Source organism: Pseudorca crassidens, chromosome 6, assembly GCF_039906515.1.
Source record: "Pseudorca crassidens isolate mPseCra1 chromosome 6, mPseCra1.hap1, whole genome shotgun sequence".
NCBI classification, from domain to species: Eukaryota; Metazoa; Chordata; class Mammalia; order Artiodactyla; family Delphinidae; genus Pseudorca; species Pseudorca crassidens.
The window spans coordinates 63,170,017-63,190,803 of NC_090301.1; the positions used below are offsets into that span (position 1 = coordinate 63,170,017).

Here is a 20,787-nt window from a genome sequence, read left to right on the forward strand (position 1 = left end):
TGCACTTAATCTGCAGATTGCTTTGGGTAGTAGAGTCATTTTCATAATGTTGATTCTTCCAATCCAAGAACATGGTATATCTCTCCATCTGTTTGTATTATCTTTAATTTCTTTCATCAGTGTATTATAGTTTTCTGTATACAAGTCTTTTGTCTCCTTAGGTAGGTTTATTCCTAGGTATTTTATCCTTTTTGTTGCAATGGTAAATGGGAGTGTTTACCTAATTTCTCTTTCAGATTTTTCATCATTAGTGTATAGGAATGCAAGAGATTTCTGTGCATTAATTTTGTATCCTGCTACTTTACCAAATTCATTGATTAGCTCTAGTAGTTTTCTGGTAGCATCTTTAGGATTCTCTATGTATACCATCATGTCATTTGCAAACAGTGACAGTTTTACTTCTTCTTTTCTGATTTGGATTCCATTTATTTCTTTTTCTTCTCTGATTGCCGTGGCTATATCTTCCAAAACTATGTTGAATAATAGTGGTGAGAGTGGGCAACCTTGTCTTGTTCCTGATCTTAGTGGAAATGGTTTCAGTTTTTCATTATTGAGAAAGATACTGGCTGTGGGTTTGTCATATATGGCCTTTATTATGTTGAGATGAGTTCCCCCTATGCCTGCTTTCTGCAGTTTTTATCATAAATGGGTGTTGAATTTTGTCGAAAGGTTTTTCTGCATCTATTGATCATATGGTTTTTATCCTTCAAATTGTTAATGTGGTGTACCACATTGGTTGATTTGCATATATTGAAGAATCCCTGCATTCCTGGAATAAATCCCACTTGATCATGTTGTATGATCCTTTTAATGTGCTGTTGGATTCTGTTTGCTAGTATTTTGTTGAGGATTTTTGCATCAGTGTTCATCAGTGATATTGGCCTGTAGTTTTCTTTTTTTGTGACATCTTTGTCTGGTTTTGGTACCAGGGTGATGGTGGCCTTGTAGAATGAGTTTGGGAGTGTTCCTCCCTCTGCTATATTTTGGAAGAGTTTGAGAAGGATATGGGTTAGCTCTTCTCTAAATGTTTGATAAAATTCATCTGTGAAGCTATCTGGTTCTGGGCTTTTGTTTGTTGGAAGATTTTTAATCACAGTTTCAATTTCAGTGCTTGTGATTGGTCTGTCTATGTTTTCTATTTCTTCCTGTTTCAGTCTCGGAAGGTTGTGCTTTTCTAAGAATTTGTCCATTACTTCCAGGTTTTCCATTTTATCAGCATACAGTTGCCTGTAGTAATATCTCATGATCCTTTGTATTTCTGCAGTGTCAGTTGTTACTTCTCCTTTTTCATTTCTAATTCTGTTGATTTGAATCTTTTCCCTTTTTTTCTTGATGAGTCTGGCTAATGGCTTATCAATTTTGTTTATCTTCTCAGAGAGCCAGTTTTTACTTTATTGACCTTTACTATTGTTTCCCTCATTTTGTTTTCATTTATTTCTGATCTGATCTTTATGATTTCTTTCCTTCTGATAACTGTGGGTTTTTTTGGTTCTTCTTTCTCTAATTGCTTTAGGTGTAAGGTTAGGTTGTTTATTTGAGATGTTTCTTGTTTCTTGAGGTAGGATTGTATTGCTATAAACTTCCCTTAGAACTGCGTTTGCTTCATCCCATAGGTTTTGGGTCATCGTGTTTTCATTGTCATTTGTTTCTAGGTATTTTGTGATTCCCTCTTTGATTTCTTCAGTGATCTCTTGGTTATTTAGTAGTGTATTCTTTAGCCTCCATGTGTTTGTATTCTTTACAGTTTTTTTCCTGTAACTGATATCTAGTCTTATAGCATTGTGGCCAGAAAAGATACTTGATATGATTTCAATTTCGTTAAATTTACCAAGGCTTGATTTGTGACCCAAGAAATGATCTATCCTGGAGACTGTTCCATGAGCACTTGAGAAGAAAGTGTAATCTGCTGTTTTTGGATGGAATGTCCTATAAATATCGATTAAGTCCATCTTGTTTAATGTATCATTTAAAGTTTGTGTTTCCTTATTTACTTTCATATTGGATGATCTGTCCATTGGTGAAAAGTAGGGTGTTAAAGTCCCCTACTATGATTCTGTTACTGTCCATTTCCCTTATTATAGCTATTAGTGTTTGCCTTATGTATTGAGGTGCTCCTATGTTGGGTGCATAAATATTTACAATTGTCATATCTTCTTCTTAGATTGATCCCTTGATCACTATGTAGTGTCCTTCTTTGTCTCTTGTAATAGTCCTTATTTTAAAGCCTATTTTGTCTCATGTGAGAATTGTTATTCCAACTTTCTTTTGATTTCCATTTGTATGGAGTATTTTTTCCATCCCTCACTTTCAGTCTGTATGTGTCCCTAGGTCTGAAGTGGGTCTCTTGTAGACAGCATATATACGAGTCTTGTTTTTGTATCCATTCAGCCAGTCTATGTCTTTTGGTGGGAGCATTTAATCCATTTACATTTAAGGTAATTATCGATATGTATGTTCCTATTACCATTTTCTTAATTGTTCTGGGGTTGTTATTGTAGGTCTTCTCATTCTCTTGTGTTTCCTGCCTAGAGAAGTTCCTTTAGCATTTGTTTTAAAGCTGGTTCGGTGGTGCTGAATTCTCTTAGCTTTTGTTTGTCTGCAAAGGTTTTAATTTCTCCGTCAAATCTGAATGAGATCCTTGCTGGGTAGAGTAATCTTGGTTGTAGGTTTTTCCCTTTCATCACTATAAATATGTCCTGCCACTCCCTTCTGGCTTGCAGAGTTTCTGCTGAAAGATCAGCTGTCAACCTTATGGGGACTCCCTTGTATGTTATGTTGTTTTTCCCTTGCTGCTTTTAATATTTTTTCTTTGTATTTAATTTTTGATAATTTGATTAATATGTGTCTTGGCGTGTTTCTCCTTGGATTTATCCTGTATGGGACTCTCTGTGCTTCCTGGATGTGATTGACTATCTCCTTTTCCATATTAGGGAGGTTTTCAACTATAATCTCTTCAAATATTTTCTCAGTCCCTTTCCTTTTCTCTTCTTCTTCTGGGACCCCTATAATTTGAATGTTGGTGTGTTTAATGTTGTCCCAGTGGTCTCTGAGATTGTCTTCAATTGTTTTCATTCTTTTTTCTTTATTCTGATCTGTGGCAGTTATTTCCACTATTTTATCTTCCAGGTCACTTATCCGTGCTTCTCCCTCAGTTATTCTGCTATTGATTCCTTCTAGAGAATTTTTAATTTCATTTATTGTGTTGTTCATCATTGTTTGTTTGCTCTTTAGTCCTTCTAGATCCTTGTTAAACATTTCTTGTATTTTCGCCATTCTATTTCCAAGATTTCGGATCATCTTTACTGTCATTACTCTGAATTCTTTTTCAGGTAGACTGCCTATTTCTCCTTCATTTGTTTGGTCTGGTGGGTTTTTACCTTGCTCCTTCATCTACTGCGTACTTCTCTATCTTCTCATTTTGCTTAACTTACTGTGTTTGGGGTCTCCTTTTCGCAGGCTGCAGGTTCATAGTCACGTTGTTTTTGGTGTCTGCCCCCAGTGGGTAAGGTTGGTTCAGTGGGTTGTGTAGGCTTCCTGGTGGAGGGGATTGGTGCCTGTGTTCTGGTGGATGAGGCTGGATGTTGTCTTTCTGGTGGCAGGACCATATGCAATGGTGTGTTTTGGGGTGTCTGTAAACTTATTATGATTTTAGGCAGCCTCTCTGCTAATGGGTGGAGTTGTGTTCCTGTCTTGCTAGTTGTTTGGCATGGTGTGTCCAGCACTGAAGCTTGCTGGTCGTTGAGTGGAGCTGGGTCTTTGTGTTGAGATGGAGATCTCTTGGAGAGCTCTTGCTGATTGATATTACAAGGGGCTGGGAGGTCTCTGGTGGACCAATGTCCTGAACTTGGCTCTCCCACCTCAGAGGCTCAGGCCTGACACCCGGCCAGAACACCAAGACCCTGGCAGCCACATGGCTCAGAAGAAAAGGGAGAAAAGAAGAAAAAATGAAAGAAAGAAAAAAATAATAAAATAAAAAAAATTATTAAAATAATTTAATAAAAGAGAGCAACCAAGCCAATAAACAAAGCCACCAATGATAACAAGCACTAAAAACTATACTAAAAAAATAAAAGGACAGACAGAACCCTAGGAAAAATGGTAAAAGCAAACTTATACAGACAAAATCACACAAAAGCATACACACAAAAAGGAAAAAGAAAAAAAATATATATATATATTTTAAAAAAGGAAGAGAGCAACCAAATCAATAAACAAATGTACCAATGATAATAAGCTCTAAATACTAAACTAAGATAAACATAAAACTACAAACAAATTAGATGCAGAAAGCAAACCCCAAGTCTACAGTTGCTCCCGAAGTCCAATGCCTCAATTTTGGGATGATTTGTTGTCTATTCAGGTATTCCACAGGTGCAAGGTACATCAAGTTGATTGTGGAGATTTAATCTGCTGCTCCTGAGGCTGCTAGGAGAGATTCCCTTTCTCTTCTTTGTTCACACATCTCCTGGGGTTCAGCTTTGGATTTGGCCTCGCCTCTGTGTGTAGGTTGCCTGAGGGTGTCTGTTCTTCGCTCAGACAGGACCGGATTAAAGGAACAGCTGATTAGGTGGCTCTGGCTCACTCAGGCTGGAGGGAGGGAGGGGTACGGAATGTGGGGTGAGCCTGCGGCAGCAGAGGCCAGAGTGACATTGCAACAGCCTGAGGCATGCTGTGTGTTCTCCTGGGATCCGTGTCCGTGGATCTTGGGACCCTGGCAGTGGCGGGCTGGACAGGCTCCCTGGAAGGGGGTGTGGATAGTGACCTGTGCTCGCACACAGGCTTCTTGGTGGCTGCAGCAGCAGCCTTAGCATCTCATGCCCATCTCTGGTGTCCACGCTGATAGTCACGGCTCACACCCGTCTCTGGAGCTCGTTTAGGCAATGCTCTGAATCCCCTCTCCTCACACACCCTGAAACAATGGTCTCTTGCCTCTTAGGCAGGTCCAGACTTTTTCCTGGACTCCCTCCCGGCTAGCTGTGGTGCACTAGCCCCCTTCAGGCTGTGTTCATGCAACCAACCCCAGTCCTCTCTCTGGGATCTGACCTCTGAAGCCCGAGCCTCAGCTCCCAGCCCTGCCCGCCCCAGCGGTGAGCAGACAAGCCTCTCAGGCTGGTGAGTGCTGGTCGGCACCGACTCTCTGTGCGGGAATCTCTCCGCTTTGCCCTCTGCACCCCTGTTTCTGCGCTCTTCTCCGTGGCTCCGATGCTTCCCCCCCACCCCCCATCTCCGCCAGTGAAGGGGCTTCCTAGTGTGTGGAAACCTTTCCTCCTTCACAGCTCCCTCCCAGAGGTGCAGGTCCCATCCCTATTCTTTTGTCTCTGTTTATTCTTTTTTCTTTTGCCCTACCCAGGTACGTGGGGGAGTTTCTTGCCTTTTGGGAGGTTTGAGGTCTTCTGCCAGCGTTCAGTAGGTGTTCTGTAGTTGTTCCACATGTAGATGTATTTTTGATGTATTTGTGGGGAGGAAGGTGATCTCCACGTCTTACTCCTCCACCATCTTGAAGGTCCTCTCCCAAAGACACTTTTGAAAACACATGTAAGTGAGAGACTACCAAATAGAACAAGGTCACTTCTAGAAGACAGGAAGAAAAGGGGGATTAAGAGCAAAGGTGAGGATTAGCCATGAGTAGAAGAGCTTTCTCCTCTTGGGAGGCCAAAGAGAACGATATGAGATGGGTCTGTTTATATTTAAGGGGATAGAAATGGAGGGAATTCACCAAGTCAGGGAGTTAGAGCCATAACAAGCCAAAGTAGGTGTTTTCCCAAGACTCCTAGGATGACTTATGGGAAACCCCCCAAAGGAAGCAGGATGACTAAATCTCCCAATGAAAGTGATACCTTCCAAGCATCAGTGGCACCTCCTGAGAGAGGGTGGGATCCCTGAGGCCCCAGACTTAAGGACCCAGAGCCCTGGACCAGCAGCATTGTGTGGGCCTGGGAGTCGTCTCTCTGTAATGTGGTGATGATGTGGCCCCTTGCACCACGCTGGAAGAAGAGGTTCCTGCTGTCACCCTTCTTGCCCTGGAGAGCAGTATGTGCCACTGCACTGCCCCAGGGCTGTCCAGGGGCTGGTCATCTAACTGTGAGATCTAAAGACACTTAAGAGCCTCTCGTCTGGCCAGGCACCTGGGAGTTTGATTGCTGGAATAAGCTACTAGTTGAGGCAGCCTTTGAATAAAATCTCATAAAATTGCCCCATACAATATTTTTTCTTTCCCAGGCAATGCTGTTCCATTGTTGGCCCACCAGCCTGCACACAGCCCTAGGTTGCAATGCTTTGATCACAAATGGTGGCTTACTAAAATGAACTGCCTCTTCTTCCCTTCTTTGATTCTGAAGTCACTGTAGTGAGAGAGAAACAGGACAGAGGACCCAGAGTCAGGAATATCTGCCTCGGAAGAAACCTAAGCTTCGAGGGCAGGATATTGCTACTCCAGTCACAAGTGGACACACAGAACACTTTGGTGCCTCTGTGAAAGAGAGGTTAAGTGGCCTGCCTGCCTGTGTCTGCAAGTAGCAGCACTGGGGTTACACAGAGAGAATTCTACATCATCCTCCATCCCTCTCGGGATGTTCAGATGTCATCTGGCATGATTTTAGCTTTTCAAGCAAAGAAAAGAGATGCTGATACAATCTGAGGCACTACCCGAGAGTCATCTCCTTAGGAGAGACTTAAAAATAATCTAGATGAGCAGTTCTCAAATGTTTTGGTCTCAGGAGTCTTTTATATTCTTAAAAATTATTGAGGACACCAGAAAGTGTTCGTTTATGTGGGTCATATCTATTGGTATTTACCACATTGGATATGGAAACTGAGAAATTTAAAAAACATGTAAAACACATTTATTCATTTATTTTAAATGAAGTTCATTATATGTTAATTAACATAATATATTTACGAAAAATATTTTCCAAAATTAAAAAAAAAATCGTGAGAAGAGTAGCCTTGTTTTACATGATTGCAAATCTCTTTGATGTCTGACTCATGCTGGATTCTCATCACTGCATATATATTCAATATGTTTCCCTGTTATTTTGGTTAAAGTATATAAAGAAAATCTGGTATCACACAGTTGGAAAAGGGAGAAGTACCTTAATAGTCTTTTCAGATAGTTAAGGATATTCTTTCTTGATACTGTACCAAAACTCGACAAGAGGGATATTCTTAAAGGTTAGTTGCAATGTGGAATTGAAAACTATATAAATAAACTTTTCATATTCTGTTACATAAAATCCTTTGGTCTGTCTTGACCTTCGAGTGGATCTTTCACTCAGGCATAATTCTGGAGCATCATGCATTGTCACTTGGAAAATATTGGCTCACGGAGTTAATGAGACAGATTGTCACATAGTATTTTAAAAATCACATTTACTAACATCACTATCAATCTCATGAGAAAAGTCTTTAAGTATTGAGACGCTATCAAGGTCATGCTGTTGGACATAAGCTTTTCTAAAAATCTAATTTTTTTCTTGAAAGCTTGAGTTGTATCATTGACAACAATTAATGTCAATGGTTTTACTTGAAACAACCTTGAAAAGTTCACTTTGTGCTTTTCAAGAATGCGTCTACCAAATACACAAGTTGGAATAAACATAGTTTGTCATTCTTTCAAGTAAAAATGAGATTCTTTAGGGGAAAAAAGCAGCTAGTACGTCCCTCAATGCAAACCACTAACTACACATGATTTTTCTTGAGCACGCTGTACAGTGTTCTGCCACAGAAGCTCTTTATGCCTCCTTCCCATTTCATCACACAAACTAATTTTTAAAATGTATACTCAAGAATAGAGATTTAATCAGATTAACACTTTTTACTGCTTCAACAAGAGCATTGTCAAGTGAAACTGACATTTTTTTTCTTCCTGCAAGCACACGGCAGCGAGGAACACAAAACTACTCATACTGTTTGGTGCCACTGCTAGCAGTTTTGCTGTTACTTTAGCACGATTAGTGCAAATTTCAATGCAGTAAGAAAGGCAAATGACATCCTAGTATGATGATGAAGTCAGTTTTAATGTTGCAGATCTCCTGAAAGGGTCTCAGAAATCTCCAGGTGTCTGCAGACCACACTTTGAGAACTGCTATATAGACAAATGATTTCCAAAAATTGTTCTAGGAGACGATAATCAGCCAGCTTATTAATAATAGCTGCACAGTCAGGATAAGCTAGGTTATGAGGCAAAAAGAAAGCCCTTAAAATCTCAGTGGTTTATACCAAAGGCCTGTTTCTTATTTACTACATGTTACCAACTGGCTGGACAAAGGGCACTCTGTTTATCACCATCACTCAGGGACCCAGACTGATGGAGCAGCCTCCATCTCAAATGTTACCAATCGCTGTACTAGAGGGGAAAAGAGACTCTAGTGGGTCTCACACCAGCAATTACATTACATTACTGACTGGAGTCCGTTCTGCTTACAGCCTACCAGTCACATGGCCCCATCCAACCACAAGAAGGGGCAAGGCTGAGTACAATCCTCCATGTGCCTGAGAGTAGAGAGCTGGCAATATTTGGTGAATCATATTAATGATTACAGTTAACAGCTGACATACATGGTGCATTTGTTATGTGCCAAGCACTGTTTCAACAGCATGTGTCACTTATTTATGCTCTCAACACTCCCATGAGGTCAGTTATATGAACTCTATTCTTTGGATCAGGACACAAAGGTACAGAGAGGGAAAGTAACTTGCTGAAGGTCACACCAAATTAGAAGTGGTGCCGGGCAGGTAGATGGACTCCAGAGCCCATGATTTTACCCTCTAAGAAGCCATATTACCCATAATTTTTCCCCAGTCTAGAAGAAAATGAGAGAAATAAGAACTTTTTCATACTGATAAATGGAAAGGATTGGCCTTTATTACAAGGTGCCTTTTCTCCTTTAAAATATTAACATGTTCTTTCTTTTATGAATTGATGGTAGTAAGTGGTAGGTACTTTTAAAATTTCCTTACTAGGAAAAGTAAAAGGTTGGCAACCTTAAGTTAGTCCCTTTTCCTAATTAATTTTGTTCACTTTAATTGACCAAAAATACGAAAATTTGCGAGCACGAGTTTGGGAGGTTTTTTGATTTGTTTCTGGTCTTAGCACTGTGTTTTGATTCAACCCAACTTTGGTCATTATGTGCTAGGTACTGCTCTGAGCTCTGTCAAGCATTGTACTAGATGGTTTCACGGATATTGTTTTATTTAATTCTATGCCATACTGCTTCCTTATTAAATGATCAAAACATGCATTTTTTTTTTTTTTTTTACCCTAAAGCTAATTGAAGCAGGAAAGATCTGGAGCATGGCAGGCCCTCAAAAGGCAGCTGAAGCACTCATAGCAATGAACACCGGTTATTTTCTATGCAAGTTACTAAAGAGCAAACACAAGCCTGTCAATAAGTTTCTTGCTAAACTTAATCATCATCTTCTCTCTCTCTTAGGGATCTTTTATGAGATGTAGATTTTCTCTCAGGTTAAAGACCAAAAGAGCAACAAGCTGATTTTACCCGCTGGGCCCTGGAACTCGGCCATAGATGATTTCCTGCAAAGGACCCTGAACACGAGCAAGGTTCACTGGCCAAGGGCCCAGGCCATCAAGCCCAACAGCAGCTTAGTTAAAAGGGACACAGGGCTTGGATACAAGCAAGCTGTTTTGAGCTCCATCACAGTCATATTTATTAGCTTCCATTAGAAAATGTAGATGTACGGGAGAAATACTCATGGTAAACAGGTGCTAAAAGACAGAATCTTAATAAATATTAAGCCTTGGGAAATAAAAGGTGATTCAAACAATAGTGAATCCCAAGAATATACCTATTGTTTTTGAATAAGGTACCTTAACTATTTCATTTTACAAAAGAAGGAAGGGAAGGAAGGAGAGGAATGGACAGAAAAAAGAAGTAAAAAGTAAGGAAGGAAAGAAAAATCTTCAAAGATATATATATATATACCTTGGTGGCATATAATAGAATACTTAAATTTTAATTCCATTATATTAAATGACTACATCTTAGCTAGTCCCTTCCCTCTGCGGAGATTAACAGTATGTATATCGTCACTGACCAAATAAGTACCAACCCTGGAAATGATCAAGAGAGACAGTGCATTCTGTCACCACAGGGATGAAAGTTCTCCAATCTTTTTTTTTTTTTTTACATCTTTATTGGAGTATAATTGCTTTACAATGGTGTGTTAGTTTCTGCTCCATAACAAAGCGAATCAGCCATACATATACACATGTTCCCATATCTCTTCCCTCTTGCATCTCCCTCCCTCCCACCCTTCCTATCCCACCATCATTTTTAAACTCCAGATTCTATTTGGAAACAGAGCACTTAAAAGAAAAAAAAAAAAGATGGCAATACTAGGACGTTTCTAGAGGGGAAGAGTTTGTGAATATAAAAGCCATTTTTAGAAAGACTCATGAACCAATTAAGTCACTAAGAGTTATTTCTGAACTTCATATTTTAAGGTACTGATTCTAACAGCTGGAGGCGTGCATTTGGATCAAACGTTTATGAATTCTGGTGGCTATTTGAAAATGGCTGTTCAAGTTCATTGTCATTTAATAAGGCAACTGTAGAAATATTTTTATAACCTTTCTTTTTTTTTTTTTTTTGCGGTACGCGGGCCTCTCACTGTTGTGGCCTCTCCCATTGCGGAGCACAGGCTCTGGACGCGCAGGCTCAGCGGCCATGGCTCACGGGCCCAGCCGCTCTGCAGCATGTGGGATCTTCCCAGACCAGGGCACGAACCCATGTCCCCTGCATCAGCAGGCGGACTCTCAACCACTGCGCCACCAGGGAAGCCCCCCCTATAACCTTTCTATTTAACAACCCTACGGATAGCCTTCAGAAGTTGATTTCCATGCTCTGTTGTCAATGGATGTCTTCAAACATCTCTATTCTATAATTAGGAGGCGGGCTGTTTTCAGAGGGTGAGGGTTTAGTTAACAGTTGCAACATAGAAGGTGGGGATGTATTTGGCAGGAGAATATACCATAAATCCTGGCTGATGGCTGGAATGGCAGGTCCTCTGGGTGGGAGGGCAGTGAGGAGGGAACCAGCAGGGACCTGCAGTAACAGTCAGCAAGATGCGAAGGAGAAAAGCATGGGCTACAACTCATTAATGAGAGGTGGCAACAGAGGAGAAGGCCTTCCTTATTAAAACATGTGTGGAGTAACAAGCACGTACGGTAGTAGCCAAATTCCCATTTTGTGCAAGAAACAAGAATAAGCCAGCTGCACCATGAACCTGCAAAGGTACTCGGACCAAGGGAAGAAGGGAGGGGTGCCAGATGGCTACAATAAGCTATTAGCGTTGACCAGGAAAACGTATGTATCATTAATTTATAAACCTTGACAATATGTACAGGTCTAAATCAATTCCATGGACCTCACTGCAAAAATGCCCCTTTTTGAAGGCCTTCTCTACACTGATGCAAGATAAGTTAAAACCATAGAAAATTATACACTTCGACCCCTGAAAATAATCCACTTATAGTAACTATTAAGAAGATGGTCATTTGGCTTAAAACAACAGAGCCTCTATGAGTCCTCGTGGCTCAGTGAAAAGACATGGTAAATGCATGTTAGGAAGCTCAAGCAAGCAGAAGGGGCTTGCTGACTTCTGGTGCAGCAACGGCTCCCTAGGACTAGGCTCTTGGGGGCCCAGTAACAGTCAGTTTTGCCTTCATTAATCTCTTTGACTTGATGGCATCCCTAATTCTCATTAAGCAAAAGAGGAACTCATAAAATGGCAAAGAACTGCAGAAGGCCTACTATCTCTAACGTCAGGAGCATGGCCAGGCAACACAAGGCAACAATTGTGGACAATATCTCATCTATGAGTGAATCATGGACCTTCGCTTGGTAAACTTGGGCTCTAATTGATTCCCACATGGCACAACCTTGAAAATTTTACATAAGTTCATCGGACATCAATTTTCCCAACTACAAGACCAGAAGAATAGTCAAGACTCCTTCTTTGTTATGCAACTGTTTTCTGTGACTACCTGGAAAAAATGCTCCTCAAAAGAAAATACAATCTGTATTCTTCAGCCTTAAAAAGGAAGGAAATTCTGACACATGCTACAACATGATGAATAAGACATTATGCTAAGTGAAATACGTCAGTCACAAAAGGACACATACAGTGTGACTCCACTTAAATAAGGTACGCAGAGTCATCAGATTCATAGAGACAGAAAGTAGAATGGTGGTTGCCAGGAGTAGAGATTGGGTGAGGAGGGAATGGGGGACTGTTGATTAATGGATACAGAGTTTGCTTTACAAGATGAAAGGGGTTCTGGAAACTGGTTGCACAACAGCACGAATGTGTGTAACACTACTAAACTACACACTTAAAAATGGTTAAGATGGTAAATTTTATGTTTTGCATTTTTCCCACAACTAAAGATTTCAAACATAAATAAATAAATAAAATGCACAATGGGCCTGGCACAGTGGAGACCATCAGTCTACAAGTATTGACCACAGGAATGAACAAGGCTCCTCATATAAGAGAGACGAGATCTAATTGGCATATCATCACTCAAGGATCTTTAAACGTTTTGAGAAATGGACCCAGAGCATTTGGCGCAATGAGTAAGGGAACCACAAACTTTGCGTGTCAATGAGTTATCTGCTACGCCTAAGCCTTAGCTCTTGCAGGGACCGTCCACTTCCGAGAATCAGGTGACATATACCACATTAAGACCATGCTGTCAGGAAAGACAGCCTTTTGCCAACCAAGTAAGCCACTGCCATAGGAGAGTGGCAGGAGCGTACCTGGGGAGGCGATGCAGGTACGAGGGCTGTAGACTCCTAAATGCTTTTCAGCTGCCACATGGATATTTTACAATTTGGCAGATTACCCATGTAACCAAGAAATGGAATGTTATAGTATTTCATTCTATCACAATGCACAGTCCTGTTTGCAAAGGAGCCTGGGAGATATCCATGAGTAAGGGAGAAGACATTCTGATGAGTCCCTTTATTCATTCACCCTAAACTTACTGAGCCCCACCATAAGCAGGTGCATTGACAGTCACGAGAGATACAAAGATGAACACATCCTGCTCTTTGCCCTCCAAGTCTGGTGAAGGGAGACAGGCAGGTCACCATACCATTAAAAAGTACACTATGGTAAGTATTGGGCACTGGCAAACTAAACACAGAGGAAGAAGTGGTCAAAAACCATGGGAATGAAGAAGGCTTCAAAGAAGAGCCTGCTTTGGGGCTTGGTCTGGTCTAGGAGGAAGGGGAATAGAGTAGATTCTAGCCACAGGCAAGGTCTTGTAAAAAACAAAGATGTTATGGGAAAAAAATGTGTTTGAACAATGGTGAGAAGATATCTGTAACCAAGACATGTGTGTGTGTCAAAAGAGGGAGAGAAGGGTGGGCGATACAACTACAGAGGTGGGTTTGAATCGCGGTGACAACCCTGAATATCACTCCAAGTAGTTTGGCTTTGACTTAAGGTTTGAGAAACAGAACTCTTAGATGGCAGGAAGACAAGAATGACTATTTAGATAGGAGTGCCATTTAAGAGGCCGTTGTAACAGATTAAGCCAAAGTAAAGAGGACTCTAAACGTGTCAGTGATACTAAGGAAGTAGGTACAAGGGATGGCAAAGAGGAGAGTGAAGGAAAACGTCTAGCTTACATGACTGCCTGTGATAAAGATTACTGGAGGAAGAACAAGACTAGGACAAGATGATGTGTTCGGTCGGGAGCACTTTGTAAGGTTCAGTCTCCTCATTCATAAAAGGAAAATAAATAATAATAAGTGATAATAAAAGGAAAATAAATAATAAGCGATCAGTTATTACTTATTATTACTTATAAATAATAAGTAATAACAAGTAATCAGTCTTCGGGCGGTTGTGAGGATTAAATGATAAAATAACAAGAAGAACACAATACTATCACTTATGATTAGATTTGCGGAAGTGTGGACCCAGAGAGGATTTGGGACAGGAGAGAACCATTTGGGAGTTATTGGTATAGAAGTTATGGTTGACAGTGCTGGAGGGTATGAACCTGGATCACCCAGGGAGATGATGTCCTGTAATCTAGAACCACCAGACCCTGGTGCACGCAAGTATGCAGAGCACGGGGCACTGGGGTGGAGACCAGCAAAGATGACTTGAAGGAATGATCCAAATATGGGAACCTGGAGAAAATAGCTTCACGGAAAAAAAAAAGTGAATAGCCAAAAGTGCCAATTCTGCCCAGAAGCTGGTAGGATGAGAACTAGAATGAGTGGGTCTAACACTTAAGAGGTCAAGAGTACCCTCAGCAAAAGCTATTCCAGCGGAGGGGAGGGGTGAAAACCAGACCACAGTTCGCTTAGGAATGCTGTGTTTTCCTAATGTATTTTGACATTAGATAACTCTTTAATTGGGGAAATCTTCATTCTATAGGGCTGGAACACTGAGATTTTACTCTCTCCCCAGGAGCTACAGATACAATTTTTCTTCTTTTTTTCTCTTGTGGTACACGGGCCTCTCACTGTTGTGGCCTCTCCCATTGCAGAGCACAGGCTCCGGACGCGCAGGCTCAGCGGCCATGGCTCATGGGCCCAGCCGCTCCGCGGCATGTGGGATCCTCCTGGACCGGGGCACGAACCCGTGTCCCCTGCATCGGCAGGCGGAGTCTCAACCACTGCGCCACCAGGGAAGCCCCAATTTTTCTTCTTTAATTTGGAGAACAAAGGGACTTGTGAATCAGACTGAGAGGAAATTAATGCTGTTAAGATTCACTGTTATACTTTTTCATGGAGAAAAGAACACTAGGTTTGGTGGGGGGGGGGGGAGTGAAGAGACAATGGGAATAAAATATAAAACAGCACAAACAAAAGTAGAAAATTTTCTGTAATAATGCCGAAAGTTGTACTAATGCAGTACTGATGGGAGAACAGAAGTGAGTGCCTTTGAGACTCTATATCCATCTGCCTAGGGCCATGAAAGACACCTGTTTACAAGCCCTTTACAACACACCCACTCTTACCTTTCTTTTGATATCAGTGAACTGGGAAAACATTAAAGACCAATAAAACGACAGCTCCAGGATATAATAGTAGTGAAGGTCAGGCGTGAGTGGCTGAGGATCAAAGAGAAAAAGGCAAGATTAATAATTAATAGGAAACCAAATCTGTGTGTCAAACATCTCAAGCTCAGTACTGAAAAGTGACATTGTCTTACGCCTCCACAAATTCTGGCCCCATTCTCTCTGTGGATAAGGGAGCTTTGAAGGACGCCTGTAATCCACAGCTTGATGTCATTAGCTTTGTTTCATCTCCAACTAAAAAAGTGTCAATCAGTATGAACATTTGGCATTGGTACCCGATTCACCACTCATTTTAACAATTGCATTTATGGTACTTAGACATGAGTCTCTAAAGATTCCTTTAGGCAACCTGCAAAAAAATTCTAACATATACACAGAAAGAGTAACTCTGGACAACTCCTGTGAGATTCCACAGCACAGGGACCAGGGAAGCTGAAAGAAACTGGAGTACTCTATGGGTCACTGAGACATAGTTTCAAATTCTGCCTTAATTGGAGCTTTCTTGTCTTTAGGAAATGTTCTGTACATTGTAAATATTAAAAAAAAAAAAGATAATTCAAAAACATTTATTAAAAGGTCAGGGGGACGAGGAAGCTGCTAAGAGACACCAGACTAGGCGCCCAGCCAGGGAATCTGAGTTTGAGTCCCCGCTCCACAGCTTCAGTAGGGCCTTCGTTTACTTATTGGAAAATGGAGGTGACACCTGCTCTACCTGCCTCACAGGTCCAGGAAGGGGGAGAAGCTCAGGGAAGCAGTGGAAGTCAGTAATATTTATTTTGCACATAAATCCATAAAAACAAAACAGAGTTTTAAAAAACCATTCCTGATGAGTTGTTTTTAATTGTTTCATTGGGTTGTAATGAAACAACTTGCTTTCCCAGAATGAATGAAAGACCTTTGAAACTCATTACATGAACACCTCCACACGGCTGCACACAAGGTGTTGAAACTGAAATGCTTTGTAAACCAATAGCAGCATAATAAGTGACTTTCGCAAGAAGTCAGCAATCACTTAACTACCAACTCTAAGCATGGACATCAAGAAAAACAGTTGTCCCCCTCATTCATCTTTGTCGACAAAACACAGGAGGACAGGATCCTCTCCACTCAGTATACCATTGCAGGGCACAAAGAGAGGGGTAAATGACAATATTCCAAGTATTTAAGACAGTAAACAGCAGTTGGGTCTGTGAATTACAAGTGTGTACAGTAAGTCATTGCTTTCAACGTTGCTTTAGTCTTCATCAGATAGCCCTGGAATGTTCAGCTCTCTCTGACCATGTCATGTTGCTGATTTAGTCTTTCTTAATTTGAATGCACTACATGAAAGAGATGGAAATGCAAACTGGAATCCCCATTTCAACACGTCCCTAGCCTTGAACCTACCCGAGGGGTAGCCAACACCAGACCCTACCCGCTAATGCAACACTGTGTGTAACAGAGAACTTGCAGTGCACACCTGCTCCCATTAACTTTGTTAGACCAAACGCATCTAAAAAGACAACCCAAAGAATCCCAAACTCAAAAATCCAAATCGCTTATCACAATGTCCGTCTCTTTATCACTAAAATACCTGGTTGTATTGTTTCCCTTAAATAATATATCCCAAATGAACTAGAAATTCTAGAAATGGTTCAGCAAGAAATTTCGAGAACAGTCCCAGCTTTAATATTCAAATAGTAACTGAGCTAGGGACCACAACACATGCTAATATTACTGAATTCACGGACAGAGGCAAAGGTATGTCTGTGGGCAGGGATCTGAAATGCTCCCTGTCTGGGATATGATTTTAATCTCATTTTCAATGATGCTATCTTTGTCTACATGTAATGGGACAAGCCCATTTTTCTGAGTTCAAGGAAATAGTGCTTTATTTACATCTTTAGAGGCCGCTCCTAAGTCACAGAGTGAACCAAACTCAGCACGCCAGCTCCAGCTCCTCCCTTGAGCTCTGCCCGCTAGCTGCCGAGACAGGCCAGGGCTGTTATCCGGTCCTCAGTGACCCAAAGCAGACTGCTGTTAGAAAAGGAATTATCCGGGCTTCCCTGGTGGCGCAGTGGTTGAGAGTCCGCCTGCCGATGCAGGGGACACGGGTTCGTGCCCCGGTCCGGGATGATCCCACATGCTGCGGAGCGGCTGGGCCTGTGAGCCATGGCCGCTGAGGCTGTGCGTCCGGAGCCTGTGCTCCGCAACGGGAGAGGCCACAACAGTGAGAGGCCCGCGTACCGCAAAAAAAAAAAAAAAAAAAAAAAAAGAAAGAAAAGGAATTATCCACCTTCTGAAGTGATTGTATCTTACTCTCCAGCAAATGCACCTTCCACACTTCCTCCATCTGCTCAAGCTTTGATTCTAACACAAACTACCTCTCTCACTAGGCTGTGTCCACCATCAAGCAGCAGGGGGTACGGCGCGGGCAAGCAAAGTGGCTGCCCAACCTGCTGGGACCTGCCTGAAACCATGGCTTTGACCTAAGAAAGGTACTTTACATGTGTAAAAACCCAGACGGTAATGTGTCCTTACCTGATAGGGGTAGTTGTACCAGCAGTGTCTTGTATTCCACAGCCAGGGGGTCTGTAAAACATGACAAAGAAACACATTTCACATGTTTTGGAAAAGAAGCGGGAGAAGGGATGTTTATGACAGGTTCTGGCCCCCCAGTATTTGGGGATTTCAACAAACTACCTGTGTGAGAACTGAAGGACTCAGTATAATTAGGAATAGGAGAGCAAAGCCATGAGGATTCCATCATACATTCTCTCTGAGTAATCTTCTAAACTCAACCCGCAGTATTTCAGGCCACTTCTGGGATAGAGTCCTAGCTGGTGTTTTTTAATATTTTGCTGGTCCTGTAGACACATCCCTGCTAGGTAACCAGCCTCAACAGCAGAGCCCTTCAAGTGTCTCACCAAGACCAGCTGCAAATCATCAATCTATTATCAATAAACAATGCTGACAGTTGGTGCAAATCTCCTTGAAACGCCTCCAACTCAATGTTTACAAAGCAACATTATTAATCAATTGTTTCATGCATTGAGTGGGGGTCAACAGCAGGCAGGTACTCTTATTTCAGTAGGACAGCTCTGACTAATTCCAGTTCTGAGGGAATTAACCCTTACAGTACACCCCACGCTCAGACTCATCGTCCAGGTCTTTCGAAGACAAAACAATCTTTCTTAATTTAACGGCAATCACTTGCCTTACCACCTTGTAAAATCAGAGAGAACATCTAAGTATACACACAGATTCCAAATATCTGTAATAAAGAGGGAGGGGTTGGTGTGGATTTGAACAGAGAACTGAACCATCCCATAATACCAGCACAAACTTTCTCATATTTCTGTATTAACTTTATCATTCTTTTTGCATTCCTGATCTATAGCTATCAGCACTTGGTGGTATACATCTATACACATTTGATACACATCAGTATGTTTCTAACTATTAAGAAACATAATCTATCATTACTACAATCTGTGTTTATATATCTCAAAATAATAATACTGTCATTGAGAGTTTAATGTCAGATATATTTGTACTGACCTAGCCTCTGTATCTTGTCCCAGGCCCTGTAAGATCAAAAGTTGCTGCCTCTGCAGTAGGATAATGTAGTTGTCTCTCTGAAAGCCACAGAGATAACCTTCCACCCGCCATGGTCCTCATCAGCCCTGCACTGATGCGGATGAAGATGTGGAGGATATTAGCTGGTATTTGTTGAGTCCTCCCTCTGACCATACACTTTTTATGAGGGTTTTCCTTCATGATCTGTTATTTATTTAACCAATTAAAAAGTTGTTTCTCTTTAGACTGTCCCATATAAAGGATCTCACATGTATGAACTCATTTAATCCTTACAGTAACTAGTAGTAGTATTTGCCTCATTTTACAGATGGGTAAACTGAGGCCCTGAGTCCGTAATTAACCATCCAGGTTAATTAGCGAGGCAGGGCTAGAGCTGGAAATCAAACTCAGACTGTCTGGTCTCAAAGCCGAACATAGCCACTGTGACCCTAACTTTGAGTCTGATAAAAACTGAACCAGGACTCAGTTTAGGGAGCCAGGTTGAAATAAAAAGCCATGCCATGCCCTAAACCTAATGATGTCCAGGGATCTTTACAGTCCCCTTTCATTCAAGCACTCCCGATTCTCCTTCCATTTTTCCTGCTTTCGCCATTTGCTACCTGTGCTACGCTGTACGTATCACGTAATCTCTCTGCACTTAACTTCCTTGGTGCCTGAGTTGTCTGTCTGTGTCCTCCATTTCTCATGTCCATGACACTGAGGTTTATGAGTGACTGACCTCCAGGGTGATGGTGAAGATCAAATGAGAGAGCATGTATAAAAATGCTGCAGATGGGGCTTCCCTGGTGGCGCAGTGGTTGAGAGTCCGACTGCTGATGCAGGGGACGCGGGTTCGTGCTCCGGTCCGGGAAGCTCCCACGTGCCGCGGAGCGGCTGGGCCCATGAGCCATGGTTGCTGAGCCTGCGCGTCCGGAGCTTGTGCTCCGCAACGGGAGAGGCCACAACAGTAAGAGGCCCGCGTACCGCAAAAAAAAAAAAAAATGCTGCAGAGGCTTCAGAAGCTTAATCGGTTATTGACTTATATAAACGACATATATCTGTTGAGGAAGATATAGAAAATACTGAAAATAATTTAAAAAATAATTTGAATTCTCATCACTATTAACATTTATTTTAATGTACAGCCCATTTGGGGCCTTTTTTTCTATATAATATAGATATACATGCAGATATGGATAGATTTTTTTTTTTTTTTTTTTGCGGTACGCGGGCCTCTCACTGTTGTGACCTACTCCCGTTGCGGAGCACAGGCTCCGGACGTGCAGGCTCAGCGGCCATGGCTCACAGGCCCAGCCGCTCCGCGGCATGTGGGATCTTCCCGGACCAGGGCACAAACCCGTGTCCCCTGCATCGGCAGGCGGACTCTCAACCACTGCGCCACCAGGGAAGCCCTATATGCGTTATTTTTAAATGTGGGCACAACATAGCAAAATCTACTTTAGAGTACAAATGTTAGTTATTACCTTCCTCTCTGATAAAATTGTTTACTATCTCTACAATTAGCTGAAAGTCCCTGAGGAAAACGTATGTCATATTCTTACGTTTATCCCTCCAGGATGAGACACTCAAATTGACAGTTCAGCTTTCATTACTGAATGCTAATGAGAAGGAATGCAGAATGAAATGCAACACCTATAAAAAGCCTCGTAGTCTTTTTTCTGAATGCATCAGTCCCAAGCCCACAGGGCATGTGCGTGCTTGCCTCTAAAGACACAGCAGAAATCTCTTCCAATACAGTCATCCTTCCCATCACAGGCGGGAGAGCAAAGGTACAACTCCCAGTGACCCAGGAAAATCCATCATTTAGAGCTTTCCCTCCTCTGTGAGCTTCTTGGCTCCTTGGTTTTCTTCTAACACCCAGGCTTTTCCCTGAATGCATCAGATGTGCATCACCTAGACATGCTTGTATCATGTGCAGAAACCCGACTGACCTGCAGAAACAGTGGGCGAGTCTTTGTCTCTCAGTGGGTCCCACCCACTTGAAGCAGGAGCACAGAACACTGAGAATTTGATGGGGCTACCAAGGCCATAGCTCAGCCTGCAAGCCTGTTTGCTAAACATTTAAGTAAGCACTTTCACATACTTATTTCACAATGCGTGTTCACATATACTTCCTACTTTGACAATACTAGATATTAATATCATCT

General features: G+C 41.8%; 1 protein-coding gene across 3 annotated transcripts in view; it reads right to left on the reverse strand.

The window, feature by feature from the left end:
• Positions 1 to 20,787, reverse strand: part of CERS6 (ceramide synthase 6) — a 321,764-nt gene that overhangs the window by 64,477 nt on the left and 236,500 nt on the right. For all 3 annotated transcript variants that reach the window (XM_067741654.1, XM_067741652.1, XM_067741653.1), the window contains exons 5-6: positions 17,582 to 17,632; positions 15,002 to 15,094 (exon numbers count right to left, since the gene is read on the reverse strand). In XM_067741654.1, the coding sequence (XP_067597755.1) occupies positions 15,002 to 15,094; positions 17,582 to 17,632 (144 nt within the window). The remainder of the gene's footprint in view (positions 1 to 15,001; positions 15,095 to 17,581; positions 17,633 to 20,787) is intronic.